Source organism: Episyrphus balteatus, chromosome 3 (genome assembly GCF_945859705.1).
Source record: "Episyrphus balteatus chromosome 3, idEpiBalt1.1, whole genome shotgun sequence".
In the NCBI taxonomy this organism is placed as follows: Eukaryota; Metazoa; Arthropoda; class Insecta; order Diptera; family Syrphidae; genus Episyrphus; species Episyrphus balteatus.
The window spans coordinates 72,977,759-73,005,127 of record NC_079136.1 but is presented as its reverse complement, the minus strand read 5'-3'; the positions used below and the strand labels follow the sequence as shown (position 1 = coordinate 73,005,127).

The following is a 27,369-nucleotide window of genomic DNA, read 5'->3' as shown; positions in this document are numbered from 1 at the left end:
ATGAGTAAAAATGGAGTTATAAAATAAAAACGGCACCGACCTCTTTTCCAAGATGGCGGCTGTTCCCGATATCTTATCATCCCAAAAAATTCACTTTTACGATAAGGACATTCACCTAAACACGTTCCATGAAAAAAATTTGTCCCGCGAAAAGTGCAATTTGATTTGCTAATTTGCCTGAGCTATTTTGTTTCAAACTCATCAGAGTATTTTTTTTTGTTTTTCAAGAGAAACTTTTCGTTGGTCGCGGATTTTACAAGAATTGTTTTTCAGGCCATTGAAAACAGTAAAAGAGTTGGTATTAAATGTTCTTCTATGCAATAGACCAAAGCTAATGGCTCTCCGTCCATCCATTCGACCCGAATTTATAAAAATGCACATACACAAAATTGCACAAAAAGCCATAAGGATGCAAATAAATTTTTTTGTTTGTCATATTTAGTTTATATTAAATCACTCCCTCGAAGTATGTTTACTTTAAAAGTCTAAAAGTTACCAATTAATACGATTTTATCGAGTTTTAAAAACTTGCTTTTAATTAAAAAAGTCAAAAATTTAGAAAAAGTGCTAATTTTTGAATAGGTACATTTAAGTTGTTTCTTGACAAAAAAAATTAAAAATTGCATATTATCAAAGGATTTTACCTCTACTTTATTTCATTAGTACAAAGTTTGGACGTCCCGGCTACATACACAAAATGCCCCTTGATTTAGTAAAAAAAAATAAAATTGTCAATTTTTTAACTTTTTTTTCTTTGATTTTAGGTTAGAATATTAGTCAAAAATAATTTTTAAAATTTTTTAACCATCTTAACTTGACAGAAAATTTAATTTGCTATAAAAAGTGTCTTTGAACCATTTCAAAGTCAGGCTTGATTTTCGAGTTAAATCAAAAAAACTGAAAACCGACCAGTGTTGCCGTTTTCTCAGAAATGCACCAATGGATTTAGTAGCACTTTTGGCTAAAGTATTCTTGTATGCCAAAGAATCATAATCGCCAATAAAAACTCTTGAACGAATTTGTTCCATCCAAAAGGGTCTATTCAATAGACTATTAAGGACAGTTGAATTTAATATTACAAAATTTCAAAATCATTTAAAATTAAATTAAAATAAAACAATTTTTTTCAGAAGTTATTAACAGTTCCTGTTATAAAACCGTTTTCTAGATTTTTGACTTCCTCGTAAACGACTTAAATGATTTCAACGAAAATGTTCGTTTAAGCAATCTCATTTTATTTTATTCATTTTATTTTTTTTTTTTTTTTTGAAAAAACAAAGTTTTCAAAACGATCCAACAAATTTTTTACTGGTCCCGGGTTTCACTTTTAGAAATATGGTCATCGTAATTATAATATACAAATCCGTAGCCTATCTAAAATTATAGCGGTTTAGGTCTCAGGTTAGAAAAAAAGGGTTAAAAAAAAACTCAAAAAATGTATTAATGATTTGTGATTCTGTTTTAATTAACACCTGTTGGCTTGATTATCATTAATAGCATAAGATAAGATAAAAAATTCTAAACTTACTTCAAATCATGAAAAAAGACTACGATTAGATGTTCATCGAATATTTCATTTTCTGAAAAGTCGGTTTATGGACAATAATTTTTCCAGATAACCTCTTAAAAAAATTTAAAAAAAAAAAAAAAACTTGTAAACAACAAAAAAAATTTGGACTTTGGAAAAAAATAAGCAATAAATATTGTTGTTCTCATATAATTTTAGTCATATTTTATTTTATTTTTTAGATCCAAACTTTGTATTTTACAGAAATGACCTCATTATTTGAAAACATTAGCTTGCGAATTTTTTTACCCAAAGGAAATAGGCGTAGAAAAACGTCGTTGGTAATTCTGCTTGCTCCGCTTAGGAACAAAACAAAATTAAATGAAACCAGTTCGAATTCATTAAACAAAACATTACTTTACTTTAGGCAAAGAAAAAAAAAAAACATGATAAATATCTAAGAAATATCTAAGCAGACTTAAGTAATTCAAATGGTATTATTATGCTGAAAAAAAAAAATAAAAAAATGTCAACTCTATTGAACACAGGCCTCTTAAGAAATAGAAGTTTGGTTTAGTCTTTTTTTTTAACATATAATGTATGAATTAAATTATTATCTTTTTATGTATAATACAAATTGTAAGTATTTTTTTCGTTACTTCCTGCCTGTGTAATCGATGCTGTACGAACCACTCGCTATGTCAATATTTCTTAGAGCAGGATGGTGATGATTGGGAACATTTGGATAGGGTTGTTGGTAGCTTGGTGGAGGAGGATTATAATATTGAGGTTGTGGTTGTGGCTGATATCTGGGCTGAGGAGGATTATAATATTGAGGTGCTGCAGGTTGAGGTGGTGGTGACCATTGAGGACGAGAAGATTGTTGAAGATCATCAAGGCTAAATCTGCTTACTGGATAGTTTCTTGGTGGCAGCGGCTGTGGTTGTTGCTGTGGCGGTGGTGTCCACTGTGGACGACGAGGTGGTTGATAGTTGTTATTTTGTGGAAAGGTAATTGGAGCGGTGTTTCTGTTGTTGTTGCTACTGTAGTAGACTCCTGGATCTTCACGATACTGGCCATCATCAATTTCGTTTGGACCCAATGGATATGGATTACTGCTTTTCAAAGTTGGTGGAGCAACATTTATGTCACTTCCTATAAAAATGGATGAAGATATGAAGAAGTAATAACAAAAAAATTTGATTTTGTTATCTTACCTTGAGGTTCAAAGCCACGTCTACTTGCACCATATTCAACCTCACGCACCTGTCCTTGATCATCGACATATCCATATTTACCATGAACTTCTCCATCAGGATATTTGGTCTCAATTTTAAAGCTTTTATCTGCACCTTCGTATCCATATGTGTATGAGCCATCAGCATTGTGTCGGTTGATTTGTTTTAATATTGGTACTGGGGTTGTGTATTGTTGTGAGTTGACTTGTAGAACAAACAAAAGGCATGCAAAAGCCAGCTGTAATTATAGATTTTGACAGAAAGGTTTGAATAGTACAAAATAAAAGCATTTATGATTGAGAAGAGGGTTGGCATGAATTGTATGGCTCTTCCTAAATATTATGTGATTTCAAGGAAAGATTAGACAAATTAGCAGATGCTTTGATTTCACCATAACTGAATGTTTTCAAAAAATTAAAAATGATCAAACTATAGAACTCTGGGTTCCAGGCTCCACTAGATTTTCAATTTATTTTTTGGTCACTGTGGTGTATGCGTAATTTTTTTTTTATAATAGAAAAACATAAAAATATACTGGATTCGATTTCACGAACTGTTTTTTTTTGTTTTGCCTTTAAGCTATGAAGGTGTTTTTGGATAGAAAAAAAAAATTAATATTTCAAAGATAAAAAACACATATGGCTATGTGTCCAACCATTCATATCTAAAAACTAATAAATCGTTTTCTAAATAGCAGTCTATTAATTATTTTGAAATATAATTGTTTTATTTTAAAGTAGATATTATAACCATGATTCATTTTCTCGTAAATTCTAGGCTTACTCTTAATCTCGAAATTAAAAGAACATAATAAATAAATCGTAGAAGTTATAGAGAATGATGAAGGTTAAAAAGAGGATAACCTTGGCATAAGAATTATAACTCGTTCTTTTGCTTAATATTTGTAATAAGCTGCAAAAAAAAAATGTCGAATGAAGTAAGTACAGTGAATCAAGAAAGTATATCTTGATAGGAAAATGATTTAAAACATTTTTTATTGGAGTAAATGCATATTTCTTTATCTATGCAGAAGTTTCTAATTTTAGTTGATTTGATTTTGTTATCTACTTATCTGGGGTATTTTCCTTTTTAAATGTACAGTGGACAGTTTTAAACGACGTAAAGTATTCTTTAATGCTAAGGAAGTAGTCTTACATTTAAAGCAGCAAAACTCTTGTTTATCTTTTTAAAGTATGCTTTTATTTGTTGATACGTGTTAGTGAATAGTAGTAAAAGTAAAGAAAAATGATTTTTGAATTGAACAATATTCTTATAAATTATTTCTTCTCATTTTTTAACATATAATTGGAAAAAAAATATATCGGGAACCATGTAATAAAAATAATGCCTGATATATCATATACCATTTTTCCAATATGTAATTAGTCCTCATGCATTGGGCAAAAAAGGCTAAGGATTGTTCTTTTAAAGCCAAGAGTACCTAATGTTTTTTGAAATTCTGGACTCATGATAATTTCAACCACTTGCCATTATTTCACTTTTGAACGAAATGCTCCAGAATTTCAATTCAATAACACTTCACAAAAACAAGGCAAAGTTATGCTTGATCCTTATTGAGAAAGAGGTCATCAGATATGTTTTTTATTTGTATCTATACTGGAAGCTTTGTAATCTACGATCAAAGTGAAGTTGTTCACTGTGGTGTATACGTAACTTTTTTTTATTCTTTGAAATAATTCAACTACTCGTACAAAAATTATTTAACTGGCCGACTTTCAAATTAAATGATATCATCTTATGGTTTTTTCTCAGATATAGAACTTCAGTAAAAGTAGACAACAAAATTAGCTTTTTGCAAATTGTTGATTTGCTAGCAAATGCGGTGTAGTATTTTTAATGGATAAGTAAACAAAAGCTAAATAATTTCATGTTGTTTAAATTGGAATGAATTCCTTTCAAATTGATCAAAACCGCTATGGAGCCAAATCATTAGTAAAATGTAATGAGTCTCGTTTGTTTTTATTTTACATTTTTTGCTGATTGTTGGCTGAAAAAGTTTCTTTTTTTTAACAAAAATAACTGAAATAAAAAAAAAAAAAAAATACTCAAAGAATATGGTAATATAATAATTTAAAAAAGGCCATTAGTCAAAAATTAATCGTATTTAAAATACAAAACACTTTACGAAGTACTCAAAAAAGAGACCCATCAAGTTTGTCACTTTGTTGTCGTTTTTTTGTTTCAAAGCAGTGATGTCTGTGAAAAATAAAAATATTTTTATTTTTCCATATTGAACTATAAAAACTGGGCCAAGGTCATTCAATAAATTCACGGGGTTAGAATTAGTTCATTGTTTTAGTAAAAATAATGCAAAAGAAAACCATGAACCAATAAAAAAAAGTATAATTTCTAACTCGTACGAGTATGGTTCAATGACCTTTTTAGGTACCACTTTCTTGGTTTCCAAAGTCCTTTTCTATTTCATTTAAATTCTTTTTATATTTACTTCTTAAAAAAATAGTTGTTGACTCACTGTACTGCTTTCTCAGAATGAGAATGTCTTAGGGGCACATTGTTTAGATATTAGTATTGTCAATACATAAAAAAAAGAATTGTTGATTGAGCCAAACACCTGTTGACATCACATTTAAGCTTTTCAAGGACATTTTGACACTAATGCAAATTTAATTAGATACATTCATACATTCCATGTTATCTCCGCAAAATTCAAATATTTTAATCCATTATGTAATTTTTTTCTTTATAAACTTTGGTAATTTTATTTTATAATTGACATTTACTTTGATTAACCCATGACACCTAACACACCTTTCGATACAAAAAAAAAACAAACATTCCAAGTTCTTGTAACCTTATGACTTTATTTGTATAATAGCAGTTTATTTTGTACTCTTTTGTCACTGTGTGTCACATCTCACATAATTCACAATCATTTTTATTTTACATAACCAAACAGGAGAACATTTGTATTTTTTTGTAATAATGTCTTAATGACAAAGAGTCTCTTACCAACATCTTCGTGTTCTTTGCTTTTTTTCCCACACACAAAATAAAAATAAAAACAAGATGCAATTTCGTTCTTCACTTAAAAACAAATTTCTTGATTTTTACACAACCCGAACTTAAAATTTATTATTTAATGAACCGTGATTAAATTGTTATACTTTTTTTATGAGTTTAACGAAGTTTTCCAATTTCTTTCGTTTGCAAAACTATAGCACACTTACTCGAAACTCTGTTAACTTACGGACTCAAAAGAAACCTCAAGTGTTGATCGCTTTTATACCACTTCCTATAACTGCTATGGTAATATTTGTCTCAGAGCTCAGAGACGCCTAGAGTCTTGTTATATTTTTCCATAAAGCTAAGCTTACTATATGAAGTTCAAGCCTTGTGTTGCAGTAAAGAACAAGCAACGAACAAAACTCTTTTTGGTTGCAATGTCTTATAGCTTATAGTCTCATAGACATTTTTTATGTGTAAGCTTGATTGCAGGCGTATGCAATGCATTCTCATGTGCTTAATAGATACAAATATTTGAAATATTTATTATTGGAGCAGCATACCAGCACCAGTCAATTTGACTACACCGAGACTTTTAGTAGTTTCTGGGAGGCCCTGGTAGGTTTTTTTTTTGTTGTTTTTCGTATTGAGATTGAAATGATTTTCATTGGATTAACCAGTTTACAATGGGTGGTATGTAGAGTAGATAGGGTTTTGTTTTGATTTTTCATATTGAACTATTTATTTTTTTTTTATAGAAATAAGAACTTTTGTATTTGGAACAACAAAATATACCCGGAATTATCATTAATTCATCAACTAGACTTTTTGACAGTCTTCAAAATAAATTTTCTGCTACTTCAAAGAATTTTGTTTTTGTCTAATCAAAAAGAACCGCAGGCCCTGTAGCGTAAATTTAAATTTAAGGAATAAACAGAAGTGACAAAGACTAATTGTCTTCATAAAATGCCAACAACATGGACATGATGGTAAATCGATGGTTTTTGTGACATTTTTGATTCACCAGACGGTCTCTCTGATTTTGTATTTTTTTTTTTTTATCATTATATTTCTTTATCCTTAGAGTAAGGGGTTAAGTAGGTAATACAGCCATTCGAATTTGCGTTCATTAAATTCTTAACTAAGTGGTTTAAAGTTAGAACACTCAGATAAGATAGTTTAATTTTTTTATTTTTTTGATTTTTCTTCATATTTATTTAAAATGTCATCAAGATTTCCAATAACTTTTTCCAATTTCGTTTCTAAAAGACTAACACGTTCTGTTAACCTGCGAATATAGGCAAATTAATAGAAAATATATTTTTGAGTAAAAATTACTAACAAATCTTCATCAATATCTTCTCTCTCACTTGAAATAGTTTCAAAATATCTAAAAATAAATCAAAAAAGAAAAAAAAAATAAATAGTTAAAAGTTTACCATCTCCCCACCAAATAAAAAATAGAAACAAAAAATGTGCAACACAAACAGAAGTAATTTAACGAGGAGGAAAAGCTATTAAGAGCCCAAAGCAAATTTTGGAAGTAGACATATTACCAAAATGAAAGCATTTTTATAGCTTCATGCAATACCAAGTATAAAAGTCTATCAACCTTAGTTGGTTGGTTAAATAACGTGAGTTTTCCAATTAATGTGAGTAGGCGAGGTTTACACTATTTCAATATCAGGAAGCATTTATAGCTATAAAATTGCTATAGTTAGAATAAAATAAAATCGAAATTTTTATTCACAATTTCCATGGACGAAAGCATCAAGGCGTTTATGCATCTGATTTCCTATAGTTGACTAAAAACTAATAAAAATGTTAACGTTTAAAAACAAATTTATTACTCCATAACATTAAATTTTGTAAAAAAAAATTAGATGTGTATAATGAATCTGTTCTACAGGGAACAGAACAGAAAAAATCCAAAAGCACCGGGTTATTTGTTTCATGACGGTATCCATGCCAGTTTATATCAAGTTTTTCTTTTTTTTCATGATAGACTTAACAAGTGAGAAATGTCAAGCAGCAGAAGGTTGCTTTTATTTAGACAAAAACATGACTAAATGATACAATTTGGCAATATCCTAAAAAAGCTTAAATGCAATTAAAAAACTGAAAATTAGTTAACTATATTGTTTTGTACCTATAGGAAAATTATTCCAAACCAAAAATTGCAAGTTTTAAATTTTAAAACTGGTAAGCAATATTAGTCTAAGAGCCGGGAGCAGATTTTTTGCGTGAGAGGTAACCGATTCATATTAATATTAGAATAAGTCCCAGCCATGGTGATGACGAAAACGAACGTCTGCCAGCATGTGTCTGCGCCTTTGCTGAGAAAAAGTGCATCAAAAGTACATTTTTTCTGAAAATTGATTTAGTGAGGGTAACCACCTGGAAACAATTGGAACCTGACGCCCTCGTCGCCCTGATTACAAAAACACCCATGACAGACGTTTTAACTGCGCCCAAACACCCGACAGACGAGCCTGAAAACGCGTTTTTTTACGCGTTTTTAGGGATTGGGGTAACCACCTAAAAACAATTGGAACCTGACGCCCTCGTCGCCCTGATTACAAAAATACCCATGACAGACGTTTTAACCGCGCCCAAACACCCGACAGACGAGCCTGAAAACGCGTTTTTTTACGCGTTTTTAGGGATTGGGGTAACCACCTAAAAACAATTGGATTCTGTAGCCCTTGACTCCCTAATTGCAAAAATACCCATGACAGACGTTTTAACCGCGCCCAACACCCGACAGACGAACCCGAAAACGCGATCTTTTACGCGAACGCAAGGGCTTGGGGCAACCACTTGAAATTAGTCTCATTCTGTTGGTCTTGACTCTCTGATTACAAAAATACCCATGACAGACGTTTTAGCTGCGCCCAAACCCCCAACAGACGAGTTCTAAATCGCGATCTTTTTTCGCGAAATAAAAAACCAAGGACTTGAGGTCACCACTTGAAATTAGTCTCATCCTGTTGTCCTTGACTCCCTGTTTGCAAAAATACCCATGACAGACGTTTTACCTCCATCCAAACGCCCAACAGACGAGTCATAAATCGCGATCTTTTTCGCGAAATAAAAAAGCAAGGACTTGAGGTCACCACTTGAAATTAGTCTCATCCTGTTGTCCTTGACTCCCTGATTGCAAAAATACCCATGACAGACGTTTTATCCGCGCCCAAACAACCGACAGACGAACCCAAAAACGCGATTAAATTTAATTGAAGATTTTTGTGAACAAACATTTTTTTTTCAAAAATTTTGCTTAAATTTCATACATTTACTAATGCCAAAAGATTGGCTAGGCAATTAAAGGAAAACAACTATTTGAGAGTCATGGACAATCTTCCATCGTTTAGGCGATAAATGTAACTTTCTCAAAAATTAACTTCAAACACAAAATATTTTGAACACAACGGTCAGCACCTACAATACTTGCATACACGTTTTTAAAAAGCCAGAATCTCATTTCTACAAATTGCATTTATCGCCTAAGAGATGGAAGATTGTCCTTCACTCATATTAAAGGAAAACAACTATATTGTCCATGACTCTCAAATGAGGCTATGAGAACAATAGTGGCGTAAGCCATAAAAAGGAAGTTTTGAGCTACGAGTGATTTAAGATACAGGGTTTTTCAAAACAACACTTTTTTGAGTGCCATCTAGTTCTGAGTGTATCTAGCTACATAAATCTATTTTTGTAATAAAGTAGATATATTAAGAGACCAAGTTTTTATGAAAAACTCATTTTTGAAAAAAAAACCGGTTACGCCACTATTGCTCTCATAGCCTCAAATAGTTGTTTTCCTTTAATTGCCTAGCCAATCTTTTGGCATTAGTAAATGTATGAAATTTAAGCAAAATTTTTGAAAAAAAAATGTTTGTTCACAAAAATCTTCAATTAAATTTAATCGCGTTTTTGGGTTCGTCTGTCGGTTGTTTGGGCGCGGATAAAACGTCTGTCATGGGTATTTTTGCAATCAGGGAGTCAAGGACAACAGGATGAGACTAATTTCAAGTGGTGACCTCAAGTCCTTGCTTTTTTATTTCGCGAAAAAGATCGCGATTTATGACTCGTCTGTTGGGCGTTTGGATGGAGGTAAAACGTCTGTCATGGGTATTTTTGCAAACAGGGAGTCAAGGACAACAGGATGAGACTAATTTCAAGTGGTGACCTCAAGTCCTTGGTTTTTTATTTCGCGAAAAAAGATCGCGATTTAGAACTCGTCTGTTGGGGGTTTGGGCGCAGCTAAAACGTCTGTCATGGGTATTTTTGTAATCAGAGAGTCAAGACCAACAGAATGAGACTAATTTCAAGTGGTTGCCCCAAGCCCTTGCGTTCGCGTAAAAGATCGCGTTTTCGGGTTCGTCTGTCGGGTGTTGGGCGCGGTTAAAACGTCTGTCATGGGTATTTTTGCAATCAGGGAGTCAAGGGCTACAGAATCCAATTGTTTTTAGGTGGTTACCCCAATCCCTAAAAACGCGTAAAAAAACGCGTTTTCAGGCTCGTCTGTCGGGTGTTTGGGCGCGGTTAAAACGTCTGTCATGGGTATTTTTGTAATCAGGGCGACGAGGGCGTCAGGTTCCAATTGTTTTTAGGTGGTTACCCCAATCCCTAAAAACGCGTAAAAAAACGCGTTTTCAGGCTCGTCTGTCGGGTGTTTGGGCGCAGTTAAAACGTCTGTCATGGGTGTTTTTGTAATCAGGGCGACGAGGGCGTCAGGTTCCAATTGTTTCCAGGTGGTTACCCTCCCTAAATCAATTTTCAGAAAAAATGTACTTTTGATGCACTTTTTCTCAGCAAAGGCGCAGACACATGCTGGCAGACGTTCGTTTTCGTCATCACCATGGCTGGGACTTACTCTAATATTAATATGAAACGGTTACCTCTCACGCAAAAAATCTGCTCTCAGCTCTCGGTCTATATAGAATACTCATCAAAATCATAGTTGCGATGTGCACAGGAAATAAGCCGATAGAGTTACATGCAGCAAAGCTGGATATACACCACACAATATTTGCAGTTGTTTGGACAGAAACGATCTTCCATTTTCTTTGACAATGTTATGCCCTCGCTTAGAATAAAGCACTTTCTCTAGGGAGTTTTAGAGGGCTGCCCTCATACAAACCCTCAGCTTGTTATTAACTCAGTTGCTCAATTAAATACCCTTACATTTAAAATTGCATCCACCGAATAAAGGGTGAGCTTTTTCCAGTGTTTCAGCTTACTTCAGATTACACGGTCAACGAAATGGGTTACCAGGTAAATTATTTTCACTCTATCACCGTGCCGTCAAAAATAAAACTGTGTTTCAATGCGTGTGTCTTCCTTCCCATCAACGCATTGAATTTATTTTGCATGGATTGTCAAACGACATGAAACGCTTGAGAAATATTTTGACGTCATTTTTGCGTCACAGAGTCAACAAGTTGACTGATTGCGTTGACCGATTTCATTGACCGTGCAATCCTAGCTTGAAGCTTTTATAGGACAAAATCTATACAAAAATTTAGGCCAAAAGATTACCAATACACTGTTCATCAATAGAGTAGTACATATCACATTGTTAACGTTTAAAAAGAGCTTTTTCTCTTAACAAAAGCCTTTTTGTAAATGCAGTTTCAAGTCAGGAAAGGGGCAATCTTTGAATGTACATCATTAAAAAGTTTTTTTTCTTTAGTTTGTAGGAGAAAAATTCTTTGTCACTTATAAAGTGACCCTATTCTTTTGACTGGCAGTGTTAATTTTTACTTTTATTAATAGTAGCAGTTTTTTAGAAATTAATTCGATTTTACAAATTGTAAGGAAACGAAAATATTAGTTTTTCACTTAATCGGTTTCCTAATTTTTTGTCTATTTTGACAGCTGCATATGAAAGAAAAAAAATTTGTTATTACTTATCAATAATTGTGTCATAATTGTTATCTTTCTCCTCCACAGACGGCTCACTGGAAATTCTAGACACTTGAGAGTCTTGATCATCACTTTTTTTACTTGTTTTATCGTTTGAATTTTTAATAATCAGTCTTTTTAATCTTTCAAGCAATGACTTAATATAATCTTGTAATTGATTTTCTCTCTCTTCAATTATTTCTGATTTAACATCTGAATAAGTATCATTTATAATTGCCAAAAACATATTCTAAAGCAAAAATTCAATATTATCATTTAAGAAGAAGCAAAAAAAAAAAAACTTACCATTAATATAAAAAATACAAATATAATAAATGAAATAAAAAATATTGGTCCAAGAAAACGATTGGCTGCTTCCAATTTATCAAAATCAAAATCACCCAACACTGTTCGCATAAGTGTTAAGATTGCTTTTGAAAAATTGCAAAAATCCGAATGAGTTGATCCAAATATTAAAACAGCAAGTAGAGCAAATGCAATAAAAACAATAGAAAACATAATACTAAATCCTATTAGATCCTTTGCACACTGAAAAAAAAAAATATTTACTTTTATAATTTGTATTAATAAGTTGATATAAGATTCTTGATTACCCTTTGAAGAGTTGTAATAAATTGCATCATAGTTTTATTGAATTTAGTGTATTTGAAAATTTGAATCCAAACAATAAAAATAAAGATTCCCATTTGGTCAATAAATAGCCCATTCCAATAGAATATTATATCTAAACTAAGAAATTGTTCGTAATCTTGTTCATATTTCTTTAAAATCGATTTTAAATAAAATGTGTGCCATGTTATATAAACAACTGCAGAATAACCGATCTGAGAAGAAAAATATTTCTTAAAGCTTTTTTATTTCAAAATATATAAATCCAAATACCAGTAATACCAAACTATCTAACAAATTAAAAATCGATCCAAAAATATTCATAAAACCCTTTGAAACAACATTTCTAACCATTTCCAATGTGTAGTAAAGTATCAATCCGAATAATACTGCCGAGCAAAAAATATTTAAATATCCTCCCTCATGCCATAAAGGAGAATATTTTAAGGCTTGAAGCTGACTGGATGTAATAATTCCACCCGTCGGAGGAATTTCTGCTAAGAACCTGTCGGATAATAACTATTAAAGATTTATAAAGGATAACGTATTGTAAAATTATTATTACTTTGCATTACAAAATAGATTAACATTTGAATTGAACAGTATAAATTCTATTAGAATAATTCGTGTAGCTGTGTCCACCCATAATGCATCCTTTAGTTCAGCTATAACATTTTCATTATTTTCCTTGTCAAAGTCAAGCATTTCAATAAAACCAGCTCCATGGTAGTTCGTTATAGATCCTGAAATGCTATAAGTGTATGCTTGACTCTGAGATAAGTGTTCTTTGCTGAAAAGAAAATAAGGTAAATTAAAATTTACATATCGAGTTCTTTCTGCCAATTTGTAGTGAATTATAGAAAATATTTCATTATATTTTTTTTCTCTATTGAGAACGAATAAGAAAACATTTTTTTCTTAATTTTACCATCAATTATTATTGCTCAAGAAAGAATTTAAAAAATCGCTTCCAATTATAGTATTACCCAGTAAACATATACAACATTTTTATTAATCTACTACTTTTGATTTTGTAAGTACTTTTCCATAAATTCACACATTTTTATCAAAAATGCAACAAAAAAAGTCAAAATCGTGATATTTTCATTTTCTAGCAAAAATTCGATCGAATAAAACAAATTTATGGCTCTTTTGTGGACATTACAATAATAAGCATTAATGGATTTCCTAATATTGCCACCTAGGCGCTTGATTATCTAAAAAGACTTTTTTCTTGATTTTTCAATTAATGTTAGGAATAAAATAAAAAAAAAATTGTGGGAAATTTATTCAAGATTTCAAAATACCCTCCTTAATTTTCTTGTGCAATCAGTGGTTGCTGCAATATTCATGGTTAAAGATCCTTTTCCATTCAAAGCCCGAACCGATATACCTCGATATCGAAGTGATCGCGTCGAAATTAAAAAAATTAAATTTAAACTGAATGAACAAGTTTTTTATGTCCCCTAAAGTTAAGAGACTTTTATTGAAATCATCTTTTTAAAATGAAAAAAAAAAAAAATTGGTTGAAATTTAAATGTTATGTCAAAATGCTGCAAAATGATAATTTAATGTACCTACCTAATATTGCAATGTAAAAGTTAAGTTGAAGAAATAGTGACATGAAATCATATTGTTATTAATTTATTTAAACAATAACAAAAGCCTGCATTCCATTTCCAGCTTATTTTCATTTTTATCTAATATTAAAGTTTATTTATTTATCTAACAGCATAGTGATTTTTAGCATTTATTCCGGGTTATCACGAAAACCAAAAGTTTTTAGATGCAAACATTTATTTATTATTTTAAAGGATTAAGTAAATACAAAGCCATAAATCATATATGTAGGTAAACTTTTGAAATTGTTCACTGTGGCGTATACGTACTTTTTTCGAGTTTTTGTTTAAATTAAATTTTAATGCATTTAAACGTGGACAATTACATAGGAACATATTTGAAGCAGATTGCAGCATATTAAAGCAATGAAAGTGCATCTATAGTGTTTGAAGGAGGCAGCATTTGAATTTTTAATACAAACGTGTTCTTGGGCGAAAAAAATTTTAAAACAATAATGAATAATTTTAGCATCTCAGATCTAGCTTACCTTTAATATTTCATACGAATTTAAACGTAAATATACGGTAGAAAGATTTTTTTACTAAGAGTGTTTAGTGAACGTTTGGGGTATGTAAATGTTTACATTAGATTCAGTAATAAAAATTAAGAGTCTTTAAGAATATCTTAGGTAAAAGGATTTTTTAATTAGAAGGAAATATACCACTACCACTTGAAAAAATAAAATGAGGAGTTATAAAGTTAAATTAACCAGGCTATTTATTTCCAATAAGTTTCTGACATTTCTGATACAGCTATTTTTTGATAAAAAAAAAACTTTTGAATCGTGTACCTAACCGTCTTTAAATCCTCTACATACAAAAATGTCCTAAACTAACAAAAACACGTTTTGATAAAAGTAATTTTTATAAAATCTTTCAAATCTTTGCTTTGATGTCAAATGGATTTTTATTCTTCTCGCACGTGTAGTTCGTGCACTTAACACTTCTCTTGAAAAAAACAGCTCTTTCCTTACATTTAGATTTTTGTGAAATATCTCGGAATTCGTTTCCCATGACCAATAAAATATGTATGCCAAATTGAATCAAATTCCCATTTTATGAAGGTGAGTTGGTGATAATAATTTAACTGTTTTCGTTATGATTGTTGATAAGTCTTGATTTTAATCTTTTTGGCATCAAAAAGTACCTCGAATTCACGTGCCGCATGTCACGCCAAAATATTTTTTTTTATAAACATTCACCTCCGGGTTGAGCCTTGAAATCGCGACTTGCGATCATAATATTTTCCTAGACTTTTAATATAAATGTAAGTTTCTATAACTTACATTTAAGCTAAGCATTCAAACCAACGTTTAACCTTTCTTTTTGCTTAATTTGACTGTACTTATACACATGAAAAGTAAATTTATAACCTATCAGAAGAACAATATTATCTATGTAGGTTTCAAGAAATAATAAAACCTTTCTCGAACTCACTTAAGATGAGAAGATACATCTTCTCTGCTCTTCGTGTATTCTCCAAAGCATGTTTCGAACTTATTTTCAAAAACATTATTCATTTCACACGGTGCACTTTTGACTCTAATCTGTCTCAACCTCGGTGGTCCCAACAAAACATTTCCATCATTAGACACATTTTTTGGCATTATTGTGTTTTCAAATTGATCAATTCCTTCAATAAATGTCGTTTCAACAAATGACCACCAGTCAGAAATGGTAACTAAATCTTCATAAGACAATTCTAATCCATGTTGGTTTGATGTAAATCTATTGTTGAATAGCCTGTCAACGGTGTTGTTAAAATAAAACATTCCTATTTCTCTTGATGATGTTGCTACTGTAAAGGCATGTTAAAATTATAATATTGTAAAAAAAAAAATACAGGAATAAGAAACGTACGTATTGTTGTTAACAAAAGAAACACCAGATAAATGCAAAAATCTTTCACTTCATTAAAAGCAGATTGTTTATTTTTGTCATGATTTTTATAAAACAGTTTTTTAAAAAGACTTTTGTTCGTTACTTCCATAGTGTTTCCAATCAATACATATGTGTATTTGAAGTTTAAAGCTAAGTAAATATATACATTTATAAAAGAACAATAGTAAAAATGTTTGGTAGCTTTGGAAAGGTTTTAAAATTAAATGTATGAAACGTTCAAATATTACAGTTGCTTTTTTTTATGTTATATCACCTATGAATAAGGAAATCAAATATCAACAAAAAATAATCATAAAAAGTAAAAAATACATACAAAGCATTATAATTTTGATTAATTTATTAAAGTATCAATTGAAGGCTTAGGTATTACTTAGCTTTTAATACTTTTTGAAGAATGTCATCAATTGTTTTTTCCAGGATTACAATTCTTTGATTTAATCTAATAAAGAAAAAGGAATTTAAAATTTACCCCAACAATCGTGAGAAGAAAACCTACTCAACCAGTTGTTCTTTAGTTTTTGGCTTTGGAATAAGTTTTATCATCCTAAAACAAAAAGAAATTGATCAATTTGCTTAGAAGATATTTTTTAGAAAACAGTACAAATTTGAAAAACATAGAATAAAGAGTTTTCATAAAGCTAGTTTTGGTGAAAGGGTGTTTTTTTTCGAGGAGGGAGTTTATTCTATATTAAGTCTCAGAAACCCAATTATTCGTTAAAAACTTAAGTATTTAGACATTTTTTATGTAAGGGAACTAAAAATAAAATGAGTCTTTAGGTGAAAGGGTGTTTCTTTAGTAAAAAAAAACAAAAATACCTCCGAATAAAACTTCCGTTCAAAATTTCTTTATTTCCCTCGCTTGAAAAACTCGTCAAATACTCTTCTCACTCTCACTAAAATTTTTTTAATAAACTCTTTTGATCCTTCATCCTTAAGGCTAAAAGAAACTTTTTGTAGACTTTCGAGGTTAAATTTTGTATTTTTTAATTTTTGGTACCACTTTATCTGTACTTGAAGTAATTGAGGATCAAAAGGGGACAAGCACAAATTTAACTTTTTGTGAGAAATTAGAAAAAAAAACTCTTTTCAAAATTATCTATGCCACGAATGTTTTAAAATAGCATGTGATTTTTTAGATGGCATGTTTTCACATTTTGTTAATCAAGTTATAGTTTGAATACAAAATATGAGTATTTACTGCAATTTTTTAAAGATTAGATATGCCTAACCTAAAAATATGGAATCTCTTAATGCAAGATTCTCAATTAAGATTTTTCTGTAAACTCTGTTGAAGCTTAAAACAAAACAAATAATACTCACGATTTTAAAATCATTTTCTCTCTATGTGCTCCTGTATCATCTGTTTCAGGTGTAAATGACCGTTTATTGGAGTTTTTCATTTCAGTTTTTGATGATAAAATTCTGTTCTTTATCATAAGCAATTTTTCTTTTAAATCTTTAAATGTTTTATTTTCAATTATTGTTTTTTCACTCTTGACTGCAGAAAAGGTGTCATTGATTATAGCTAAAAACATATTCTGCAAAGAGAAACATAATCATAATCGTTTATATTTGTTAAATAAAATATTTTTTTTTCCATACCAAAAGTATAAAAAACACAAATAAAATATATGACAAGAAGTATATCGGTCCTAAAATTGGACTAGCTTCTTCCATTTCCGAGTAATATAGATCACCTAGAACCATTCGCATCATCGTTAACATTGCACTTGAAAAGTCCCGAAAATCAGCATGAGTTGTTCCAAATAAGAGAACCGATAAATCAGCATAGGCAACAAAAACAATTCCAAACATAATAGAAAATCCAAATAAACTTGTTGAACACTGTTTAATAGTTGAACTGAATTGTAAAAATATTTCATTCATTTGAAGGTAATTAAATGTTTTGATCCACACAGCAAATACGCTGATTCCCATTGCGGTGTTGAAATACATATTCCAATAAAAAATAATGTCCAATTTAAAAACGTCTTCTGCCTTAGGTTCTTCGGCATTTAAAACATTTTTCAAATATTTTGTATGCCAAACAAAGTAGAACAGTGAAAAATATGCAAGCTAAAATAAACAATCATTTAACGCCGATTCAATAGTCGCTGTGGGAGAGCTTTTAAAATATTATTGTTTGAAGACAAAGACAATTACATTTTTGGTATTTTAAACTTACCGCAACAACAAAAATATCCAAAACACTCCAAATAGAATGTGTAATACTAAGAACTCCCATTATTGTAACTTTCAATACTATCTCCAAAGTATAAAATAATACTATCACATAAAACAATAATACGCAAAAGCATTCGACCAATCCTTCACACAAAATAGAGTATTTTAACGGTTGAATAGAACTTGATGTCAAAATACCACCTGACGGAATAAATTCAACCATCATTCTGAAAAAAAAAACAGTTTGTAAACATTTTATAATTTAGAACAAAACTTTTCGGTGTTACCTACTTTATTTTGCACAACAAATTTACATTTGCATTATAAGAAACAAACTCTAATAAAACCATTCGAGTGCCCCTATCAATCCAGCTTGAAGATTTCAACTGTTCCAAAGTGGCTTCAGTTTCTTCACGTATCAGGGATAATTCTTCAATATAACCAGCTTCACTATAAGTCGATATTTTTCCCCATACTGGTTGGTTGTTGTTATAATCTGCAGTTGTATGAGTATTGCTATCGAAAGAATAGGGTCAAGAGCGCTTTTCAAAAAACAACTATTAAAAAATTGAACATAATTTGGACTCACTTTAAAAATTCATTTGTTTCTTCATTTATTTTCGAAAACTCTCCATAACATGTTTTAAACTGATTTCGAAAAGCTCCATGTATAGCACAAGTTTCATTTCGAACTCTTATCTGTCGAAGTCTTGGAACACCAAGAATAACGTTGTTTGGCAATATTTCAGCACTTTTATTATTATCATTGTGATTATCAAACTCCGAAATACTTTCAATGAATGTTGTTTCAATAAATGACCACCAATCAGCAACAGTTATCAGATCATTATACGTCATCTCAAATCCATATTCATTAAAAATCGAACGTACAATAAACTGTTTTTCTAATGCTTTTTCATAATGAAACATATTGATATTGCGGGTAGACAATGATACTGAAAGAAATAACGTGAAAAAAACTGTTGCTTTTTAATTAAGATCTTCAATCATGTATACATACCAATTGTTGTTGCAATTAAAAATAGAATGAAAATGAATACTTCCAACAAGTCAAAAAAAATAGTTGATTCTTTTCTGGTTGATTGAATTTCCCGACAGGAATAAGTTTGGACTTGAATCCAAAAATATTTAAGAAAATTAGTATTTCTATTTTCCATGTTTAATTTGAAATATATTTCTGGGACTACTTTTATTAAAATTTGCCTCTGCAGGGTTCTATATATTCAATTATTGATGTGATAAAAACAGAGGACGAGCAAGACGCTTCCAAGGACACCTCATTTGTCAAATTTCAATAAGTAACTTAGAAACTATGATGGAACAGGTGAACAGGACATTCATGCATACATTACATTTAAAAAAAAATCATGTGTGCAATTCACACGTGGTTGAAGTGAAACCTTAAAAATCCTTAAAAAGTCGAAAAAATATAACTTTTTTTATTCCATCACTTTTTTTATATGACAATTCACAATAATTTTAATACCATCTGAAAGCTTATTGTTTCAGCTCAAAATATTTATATCGACCATAGACATCTACAAAAAGAGCTAGAATCGGCATCAATTCTTCACAGGTGTTTTGAGGTATTTTTCAAGTTTTTTTCAATTAAAGATTATAAAACTTGTAGAGCACGTACCGTTATGTGTGATATATTAAATGAAAGGTAACATTATCAGCATGCGTATTAAAGTTAAATAAATTTGTTATGTGCTCCAGATCAAAAGATATAACGTGTTTAGAAAAAGAACATCTTTTCACCGTTATCTCAGAATTTTGAATATGAAATTAAATGAACACACAATCATAATTATTTTAATTACCTATCTACAGTATAAATTCCATTCATCTATCTATTAAAACAAAAAAGTTATGATCAAATGATTTTTCGTGTCGCTTTTTCGTTTCATCTTGTTTCAAATCACTACGATACTAAAGAAGTTTTCACTTCAAAAAGTTTTCAAGATAAAGGCTAAAGTTATTTTAACAAAATCTTATCCCCATCTTATAACGAAGTGGAATCGATTACATATAATCGAATTATAACTAAATTAACAAAATTTCAAGCGATGGTCACTTAATTCAAAATTGGTTTACTCCAGGTACGGCACTGCTGCTAAACGTTGTTGGTCAAGAATTTAAAATTAATTTGACCAAAAAATTTGCATAGATAAAGTTCCTTAAAAAAAGTTGATCTGGCTGTGAAATGGTAAGTGACCAAGTTACGAAAAAGTTTCAAAGAGAAAGTTTAAGTTAGGAACTTTACTACGATTAAGAGATTAGCATCACGAAGAAGAATACTAATACCATAATATGTCTAATTCTAGAAGGTAATTATACGATAAATTATTTTTTTACATGGAAACATGGAAGGCAATCTATGTATTTGTGTTTCGGAGAAAGGAGTTTCTGATATGTCGTCTTCCTATAGGGTAAGGGTTGTTTACGTATTGGTGACAGATTGGGCTTAAAGGATTTTCCGAAAAAAAAAAAAAATAACAAGTTTTTGAATATTTGTGTTGGAATGTCTCGAGTTTAAATAACATTACTGAATTCAGATTCTGATTTCGAAAATTCTTTGGAAAAGTATAGTTTGGTTTACGAAAATTCCTTCCTTGCAGACCTGTGTTATTTGTATATGAATTACATTAACGACTCACATTATATTGATTGTCCCTATTTCAAAATCATTCTAGGAATGGTTTTTTGTTGTATAATTCATTTAAACTTTTTTTAATGATTCGTTTGAAGTATCTTATTTTGGACACGCGAAAATATAAACACAGTGAAAACTCTCAGAGCTTTTGAACTTAAGAAAATGAGGATACATTTTGGTTGCTGAAACGGTTTTCACTCAAAAGAAACATGCGCTTATTCAAACTGTCCACAAGTAGAGTTTTTACTGTATATTTTGTTTGTTTATTTTATGATGAAGAAATGATATAGGTATAGCAAAAATGAATGATAAACAGAAAAGTAAACCAATAGAAAAGTTCTCTCAAACTTTTGATGACGACGGTGTGTGCCATGAAAATCAATATAATATTTTGTTTGTTTATAATGATAGACATTCAACTAAAAGCAAGTTGAAAATGCAAATCTCCATAGATTAAACAAATAACAAACACAATCATAAGGAAAATAATGAAAAAGAATAATATTTCTCTTCATAAAATAATTTTTATCTCTTCTCTTTAAGAGCAATATCAATATATAAAATTATTTATTAACTGGTTAAATATTTTCTCATTTATAAATACAAAATTACAATATGTATTAAGAAAAAGCATGTGCATTAAATCGAGAATATTAAGTAACTGCAGTAAGGCTATTAACAAACTATTCAATTAATTGCAAGTCAATTTAAACAGAGCCGGATTTAATAGATTATTGAATTCAATATTATCTGCTTATCATAATATGAATTATTTTTATCTTCTCGACCTTTATGTTATACCTAATTTATCTCCCAAGCGGGCTTGAAGTCAATCTCCTTATTTATGTTAAGTTTTCTTCGACATTTAAGAGGTTTCTTGAAATATGTTTGTATTCGGGTTTTGCAAAAATAAATTGGCTCCCTCAATTCTAAATACCTGCCTCCAGTTTTTCTCTATCTCAAGCTCTACAGCCTTAACCATTTAAGAGATTTACTTCAAACTTCGTAGTAAAGCGAGTTTTTGGTCATATCTACTGCAAAGGGAAATTGAATTTTTTTTTCTGACTAAAGTTAACGGTAGGTATGTACTTCTTGCCATTATGACCAAATTAGGACATGTTTTTTCTCAAAAACGGCTCTAAATAGTTTTATTTATAAAACTACATTTACTGTGACCATTAAGGTTGTACTTTTGAAAATAAAAAAAATTGGACCGTTCTCAATATTCTTGTCATAGTCCCTTTTGCTTGATGTCTAACTTTCTAATAATTCTTTGTTATAGATTTTATACAAGAAGCATACTTCGTTGGGAGGTTATCAGGGTTCGGACTTCAGTTTCAAAATTTCGAAGCAAATTTGAAAAAAAAAGTGAAGTAGATCCAAAATTTTGGAAGTAGATTTCAACATTAAACTTTCAGAACATTTATTTCCAAAAATTTATTCAAAAAAAAATTATTTTTCAACAAAATTATTTTTCTTTACTTTTTTATTATGATCTTTTCCAAAAGATGTAACGGTGCTTAAGGGTAAAACGGTTAATTCAGCATAATCTAACAAATTTTTGATCCGGAATTCTTCAAAATCAGTCAAAATTACTTTGACAAACTTTATTTCTATCTTGAATTCGAAGAATAATAATTGGCCTCCATTCATCTTTTGAGATATCAGTTGAGCTTTATTTCTCAATGCCATGACCAGATTTAAAATTGAAGTTAAATCCCTTCCTCTAAATTTATTACTTGAAAAATATTTTTCAATTAAGAAATAGAAGTAGATCCTGAAAAAGAGAAGTAGGGAAGTAGATTTTATTTTTTGCCCAAAATCGAAGTAAATCTACTTCGATCGAAGTAAAGTCCGAACCCTGGAGGTTATGGTCATTTAAATAGGTGGAATTAAAAAAAAAAAAACAAATTACACAAGCAATTACATAATGTATTGTTTGTGTTTTTCTTTCAAAATCAAAAAATGAGCAGCTAACTACTGAGTTGTAGGAAAAGCACTGCTATACTTTTCAGATTACAAGAAATTAAGTCTTAAAAAGACGTTTCTATTTCTATCAATGGATATTTCAAATTATTTTAATTTTTTTTTTTTGAAATGACGATTGATTGAACGTCTTTTTCAAAACTTCATTTTTATTGAATCATAAAATATCGCATTTTTTGTAGGACAAAATATTTTTCATGCGACCCCAAAGATAATTGAGCGCAGTATATTTCAAGAAAACGCAGTAGATTGCAATATACCGCAGTAGATTTTCAAATATACAAACAACATTCAAATCACAGAAATATATTTTACTACAACACAAATTAAACTATTAGATCAACAGTAAAAAAAAAAAAAAAAAAAAAAAAAAACAGCTATCTCCGGTTCCACGTCATTTCACATCATTTTGTTCGCCCGAAATCTTAACAGGTATCGCGAGTTTTACTTTTCACCAGTAGCCAAAATAAAACTGAGCTAAAAGATGTCGGTAACTTCTCGAATTACCTGAAAAAGAGTTAAAAATACGGCGAGTTTCCCGAAGCAACTCAGAAGTAACAAGTGAAATTCAATTTTTCGTTAGGAATTTTGTTCACGTAAAACTCACGATAGGGCTGCATTTGAATTTTTCAGTGAATACATTTAGAGTGAGTTAACGTGGCTCAGTATTTAAAATTTTGAAATAGACAACAATAGGTACCATTAAAATTTTTAAAAGGGGAGTAGATTCGTTTAGCTGCGCAGTAGATTTTCATTTGGGCTAAAACGCAGTAGATCTACTGCTAAAGGAGTAAGGTGGCAGCCCTGATGATCAGCTGTCGGAATCAGCCACCATCTTGAAAAAGAGGTTGGTATCGTTTTTATTTAATATGTAGCTACAATTTTACTCATTTGAGCAAAAAAATGAGCAAAGATAGACTTATTAACAATAAAATTATTATATAAAAAATTATCTGTAAATGAATTTCGTAAATTGATTGAGTTTAACTTAATTGTTGGTCAAAGTTCAGGTTTGTTTCGGAAGGTGGGAGAAAATTTAATTTTTTTTATAAATTTTTGATATTTTTTTGTAACTCCTCAAAAAATAATTGTAGTACATAATCCTCAATCGTTTGTGTAGCCATCATATTGTAGAAGCAATTTAACATCGAATTTCACATTCTACTAGTCAAAAGTGAGGACAACTGACCCTTAGTAATAGACTCGAATTTAGCAAAACTCTATTTTAAGACAAAAATTAATAGTAATAAGACATTTATTTACATATATCTAACTTGTAAACTTAGAATTAGATTAGAAGTATATTTCACCCATATCTAAGTCGATTTTAAAACCATAGTACTTTTTACTTGCGATATAGGTACTATAGGGCAAGTTTAGGATTCGTAAAAAAAATCGAACTCGAGATAACAATTTTACATGACATTACGATGATGGAGAATGCCAAAAAAGTGGGTCCGGCAATTCTGTCTGTCTGTCTGTCTGTCTGTCTGTCTGTCTGTCTGTCTGTCTGTCTGTGTGTCTGTCTCTATCTGGAGCTGCAGCTTAAACGAGTGAAGTGATTTTCTTCAAACTTGGTAGTTAGCAGTTTTTGGTGATTCCCTAGAAAGGAAATTGAAATTTTTTTTTTATGACCAAAACTAACGGTACTTGCCATATAACGGAAATAGAAAAGCTAATTTTTTTCAAAAACGGCTCTAACGATTTTGATTTAAATTTTTTTTTATAAAATAAAAAAACTATTTTTTGTACCGTTATTAATGGTACCTGTCATAGAACGGTTTTTTTCGTTTCTGAATATCTCGTACAACATTAACCCGATTTAAATGAAAATTTTTATACAAACGTGTGTAAGTAAAGATAATATGAAGAATTTAGAAAATTTTCAAAAAACGCATTTTTGGATTTTTAAAAAATATTTCAAAATTTTTTTTTGAAAAATCAATTTTTTGAAAACGGATCAATGAAAAATTTTGAAATTTAGTTTTTATGTGTAAATTAATTATTTCTTCAAAACGGCATACCAACTTTTTTTTTGAAAAATGTTAAAAAATTTTTATACATAAAAAATTATTTTTTTAAAAAACGGCTCCTACAATTTTCGAAAATTTTTTTTTTAAAATACCTTTTTATACAAGAAATAAAATGGCATATTTGTTTTTTTTTTTAAGATAATTTAAAATGGAGATTAATTATAAAAACAGATTTAATTTTTTTATACTACTTATGAAATTTCTTCAAAATATCAAATTTTAAATTTCTTGAATAAAAAGCTTTAACATTATAGTTACTTTAAGCATAAGAGCAAGTCGTGCAATTTATTTATTTGGAAGTGAGATGTATGCTTTATTTTTTTGTTTAAATTGAGCTTTCGTTAAATGTGTATGTGGATCTACTACAAAGGGCCAATATTCTTCTATTAGACCAAACAATTTGTGGGACTAGATGTATATAACTAGAATTAAAATAAGCAGTTTTATAGCTTAATGTGTCCTTACATTATATCAAATTCAAAAATTTGCAACTTTTATTTTGAGCTTAGCTCAATTGACACTATTTTGCATTTTTCCTAAATGAACACCTCAATCTCGGCGATTCGATTAGTAGAATAGAACAACCTGTATAACATTTAAAAAATGTAAAAGCGGAAAATGTCATTTAATAGTAGTTTTTTTTTTAACATTTAAAAAAAAAAATTGAACACTTAAAGGAAAAAAAAAAGAATTTGGAATCACTGTAATAATAAGAAGACACATTGTTTGTACGTAAATGTTCAACAAGTGGGACGCACACCTTTGTAACATTTAGAACTTTCTTGTAATTTATCAATCTTCAACTATTAAGGCATTCACAAACAATAAAAATACAACAATTCAAATTTTTTTTTATGTTATTATTGAAATATTTTATATATCAATCCTTTCAACTACTGTTTTTGTCTTTGTAACCATTTAACTCATAAGATTTCGGAATATCTTTAATAAAAAATTTCGCTGGTACAAAATGGAATACTTTTCTCATATTATCCTCCATAATTCCTTCCATCATTTGAGTTAGTGCTGGTCTCATTGCATCAACAAAGTCCATCCAATTTTCATTCAACAAAGTATTCATACTATCTTCCAATTCTTTTTGTCCATTAAACAAATTATCCAAATTCAATTTAAGAGCACCAATTTTGAAATCCAATTTACATTGGCTAACATTACCAAATGTATTTCCACCCTTTTCGTATAGCTTAACTTTGGATAACATTTTAAATTCAAGGTTTTCTGTAAACAAAAAATAAATATGTTAAAAAATCATATTGTAGAATAAAGCACTTAAAAATAATCACCCATGTCAATAAAAAATGCTCCAGCTCCTTTTAATGTTAATGCCAATAATCTACCATTTATTTTATAGTCACCATCGATACGAAGTTTTGGCAGGAAGAACTTGGTCTTCCAACTGTAATCTCGTTCGTCGACACTTAAATAAATACACTCTATTAGAAAGTTGTTTTTATTTTTTCAAAACAAAATTTACTTACTAGTTTTCTTTGATAACGGTTTTACCAAATCCTACTGCTGTCAAATTGGCCAATTCAATTTCGAACTTTGCTGCATTATTATTTTGCAAGAGTTTAACCTTTTTGATATAGTAAGGATCCGTTTTAGGAAGAGTTTTTAATCCAGGAATTCCTATATAGAATTGTTTTTGTAATCAGTCAAAAAATATTATATAAGCTTTGATTTCATTTACCGTCTTTCAATTGGTTGAAGACATTTTGCAGATTTCGTATAGAACACTTGCTAAATTCCGGATCTTTAATACTGCAACCTTCTTCAAGGTAATCAGCTAAAAAACAAAAACAAAACAATAAAGTCTAGTCAAAACAATATCGGTGACGTTTGTTGGAATTATTTAAAAGAATGAGTCACATTTATACAGGTATCACTATCAGGAAGTTGATTTATATTTTTTTTTGTCAATAGAATTTAAATATTTTTTATACCAAAAAAAAGAAGATTTATTAATCTTAATTTATTTAAATTTATCGAATTAAAATTAATTCAGACCGTCATAGTAACTACTTACGTTTTTCTGTAAGATAGTCCAAGCCAACTACACTTAAGGCTAAAAGACCGAAAATATATAAAGTTAAAAGTTTTTTCATTGCGAGAGGAGTATTTCAGAATGAAGATGCTTTTGCAAACGATGCTGAAAACAGATTGAACAATTTCATTGGCAAGTTGATCTAATGAGCCGCCAACCCAAAGTATTTCACGAACCTGAACTTCACAATGGCATATTAAAATGTTTTAACTATCTCGAACTTTTGTTCAACTGGTTTTTGTTTAAAAAAAAATAAATTATTATTATTTTGGAAGAATATATTATTTTGCGGTTATTTATTTTTGTAAAAAATTCTTTGTCATTATCAATAAAAAAATTATTTATTTAGAACATTTGGTTTAATGGGTTGTAAACTTGTTTTAAATTTAGTATGTAAGTTGAATATCCGGAGATTCTGGTCCAATCTACGAGTACTAATAAAATAAATTAAACAATAAAACATATTTATTATGACAGTCACATAAGTTGGCATTACACGAGTAATTACCGATGCCAAGCTTTTTCATTAACTTTACTTAGAAGCATTTAAAAAACAATTTATTACTGCAGAAGTTATTAAAGGGTTTTTAGATATGTCGGCATAAGTTTACTGTCAGTGTCAGTTCATAATGA

The 27,369-nt window shown here is 29.9% G+C and overlaps 3 protein-coding genes across 4 annotated transcripts; all 3 read right to left on the bottom strand.

The window, feature by feature from the left end:
* Positions 1-1,989: 1,989 nt before the first annotated feature.
* Positions 1,990-5,993, bottom strand: LOC129915741 (uncharacterized). The gene is made up of 3 exons (XM_055995407.1): positions 5,737-5,993; positions 2,725-2,983; positions 1,990-2,662 (listed from the first exon to the last, which is right to left on the bottom strand). Exons 1-3 carry the CDS (start codon positions 5,740-5,742, stop codon positions 2,163-2,165), a joined length of 765 nt encoding a protein of 254 aa, XP_055851382.1. The 5' UTR covers positions 5,743-5,993; the 3' UTR covers positions 1,990-2,162.
* A 916-nt stretch (positions 5,994-6,909) lies between these two features.
* On the bottom strand, positions 6,910-19,166 carry LOC129915724 (polycystic kidney disease 2-like 1 protein). Its single transcript, XM_055995384.1, has 13 exons — positions 18,997-19,166; positions 18,565-18,931; positions 18,267-18,491; positions 17,977-18,202; positions 17,394-17,867; positions 17,112-17,329; positions 12,836-13,060; positions 12,544-12,775; positions 12,255-12,485; positions 11,947-12,189; positions 11,646-11,890; positions 7,073-7,120; positions 6,910-7,018 (listed from the first exon to the last, which is right to left on the bottom strand). Exons 1-13 carry the CDS (start codon positions 19,151-19,153, stop codon positions 6,919-6,921), a joined length of 2,991 nt encoding a protein of 996 aa, XP_055851359.1. The 5' UTR covers positions 19,154-19,166; the 3' UTR covers positions 6,910-6,918.
* Positions 19,167-25,516: 6,350 nt separating this feature from the next.
* LOC129915740 (circadian clock-controlled protein daywake-like) lies at positions 25,517-27,016 on the bottom strand. Of its 2 annotated transcripts, XM_055995406.1 has the most exons (6): positions 26,913-27,016; positions 26,719-26,841; positions 26,383-26,478; positions 26,171-26,321; positions 25,976-26,109; positions 25,517-25,910 (listed from the first exon to the last, which is right to left on the bottom strand). In XM_055995406.1, the coding sequence occupies exons 2-6, from the start codon at positions 26,795-26,797 to the stop codon at positions 25,561-25,563; spliced, it is 810 nt and encodes a 269-aa protein (XP_055851381.1). In that variant the 5' UTR covers positions 26,798-26,841; positions 26,913-27,016; the 3' UTR covers positions 25,517-25,560. The 2 variants fall into 2 exon arrangements, with proteins under 2 accessions (XP_055851381.1, XP_055851380.1); XM_055995405.1 differs by having other exon boundaries at positions 26,719-26,986.
* Positions 27,017-27,369: the final 353 nt, after the last annotated feature.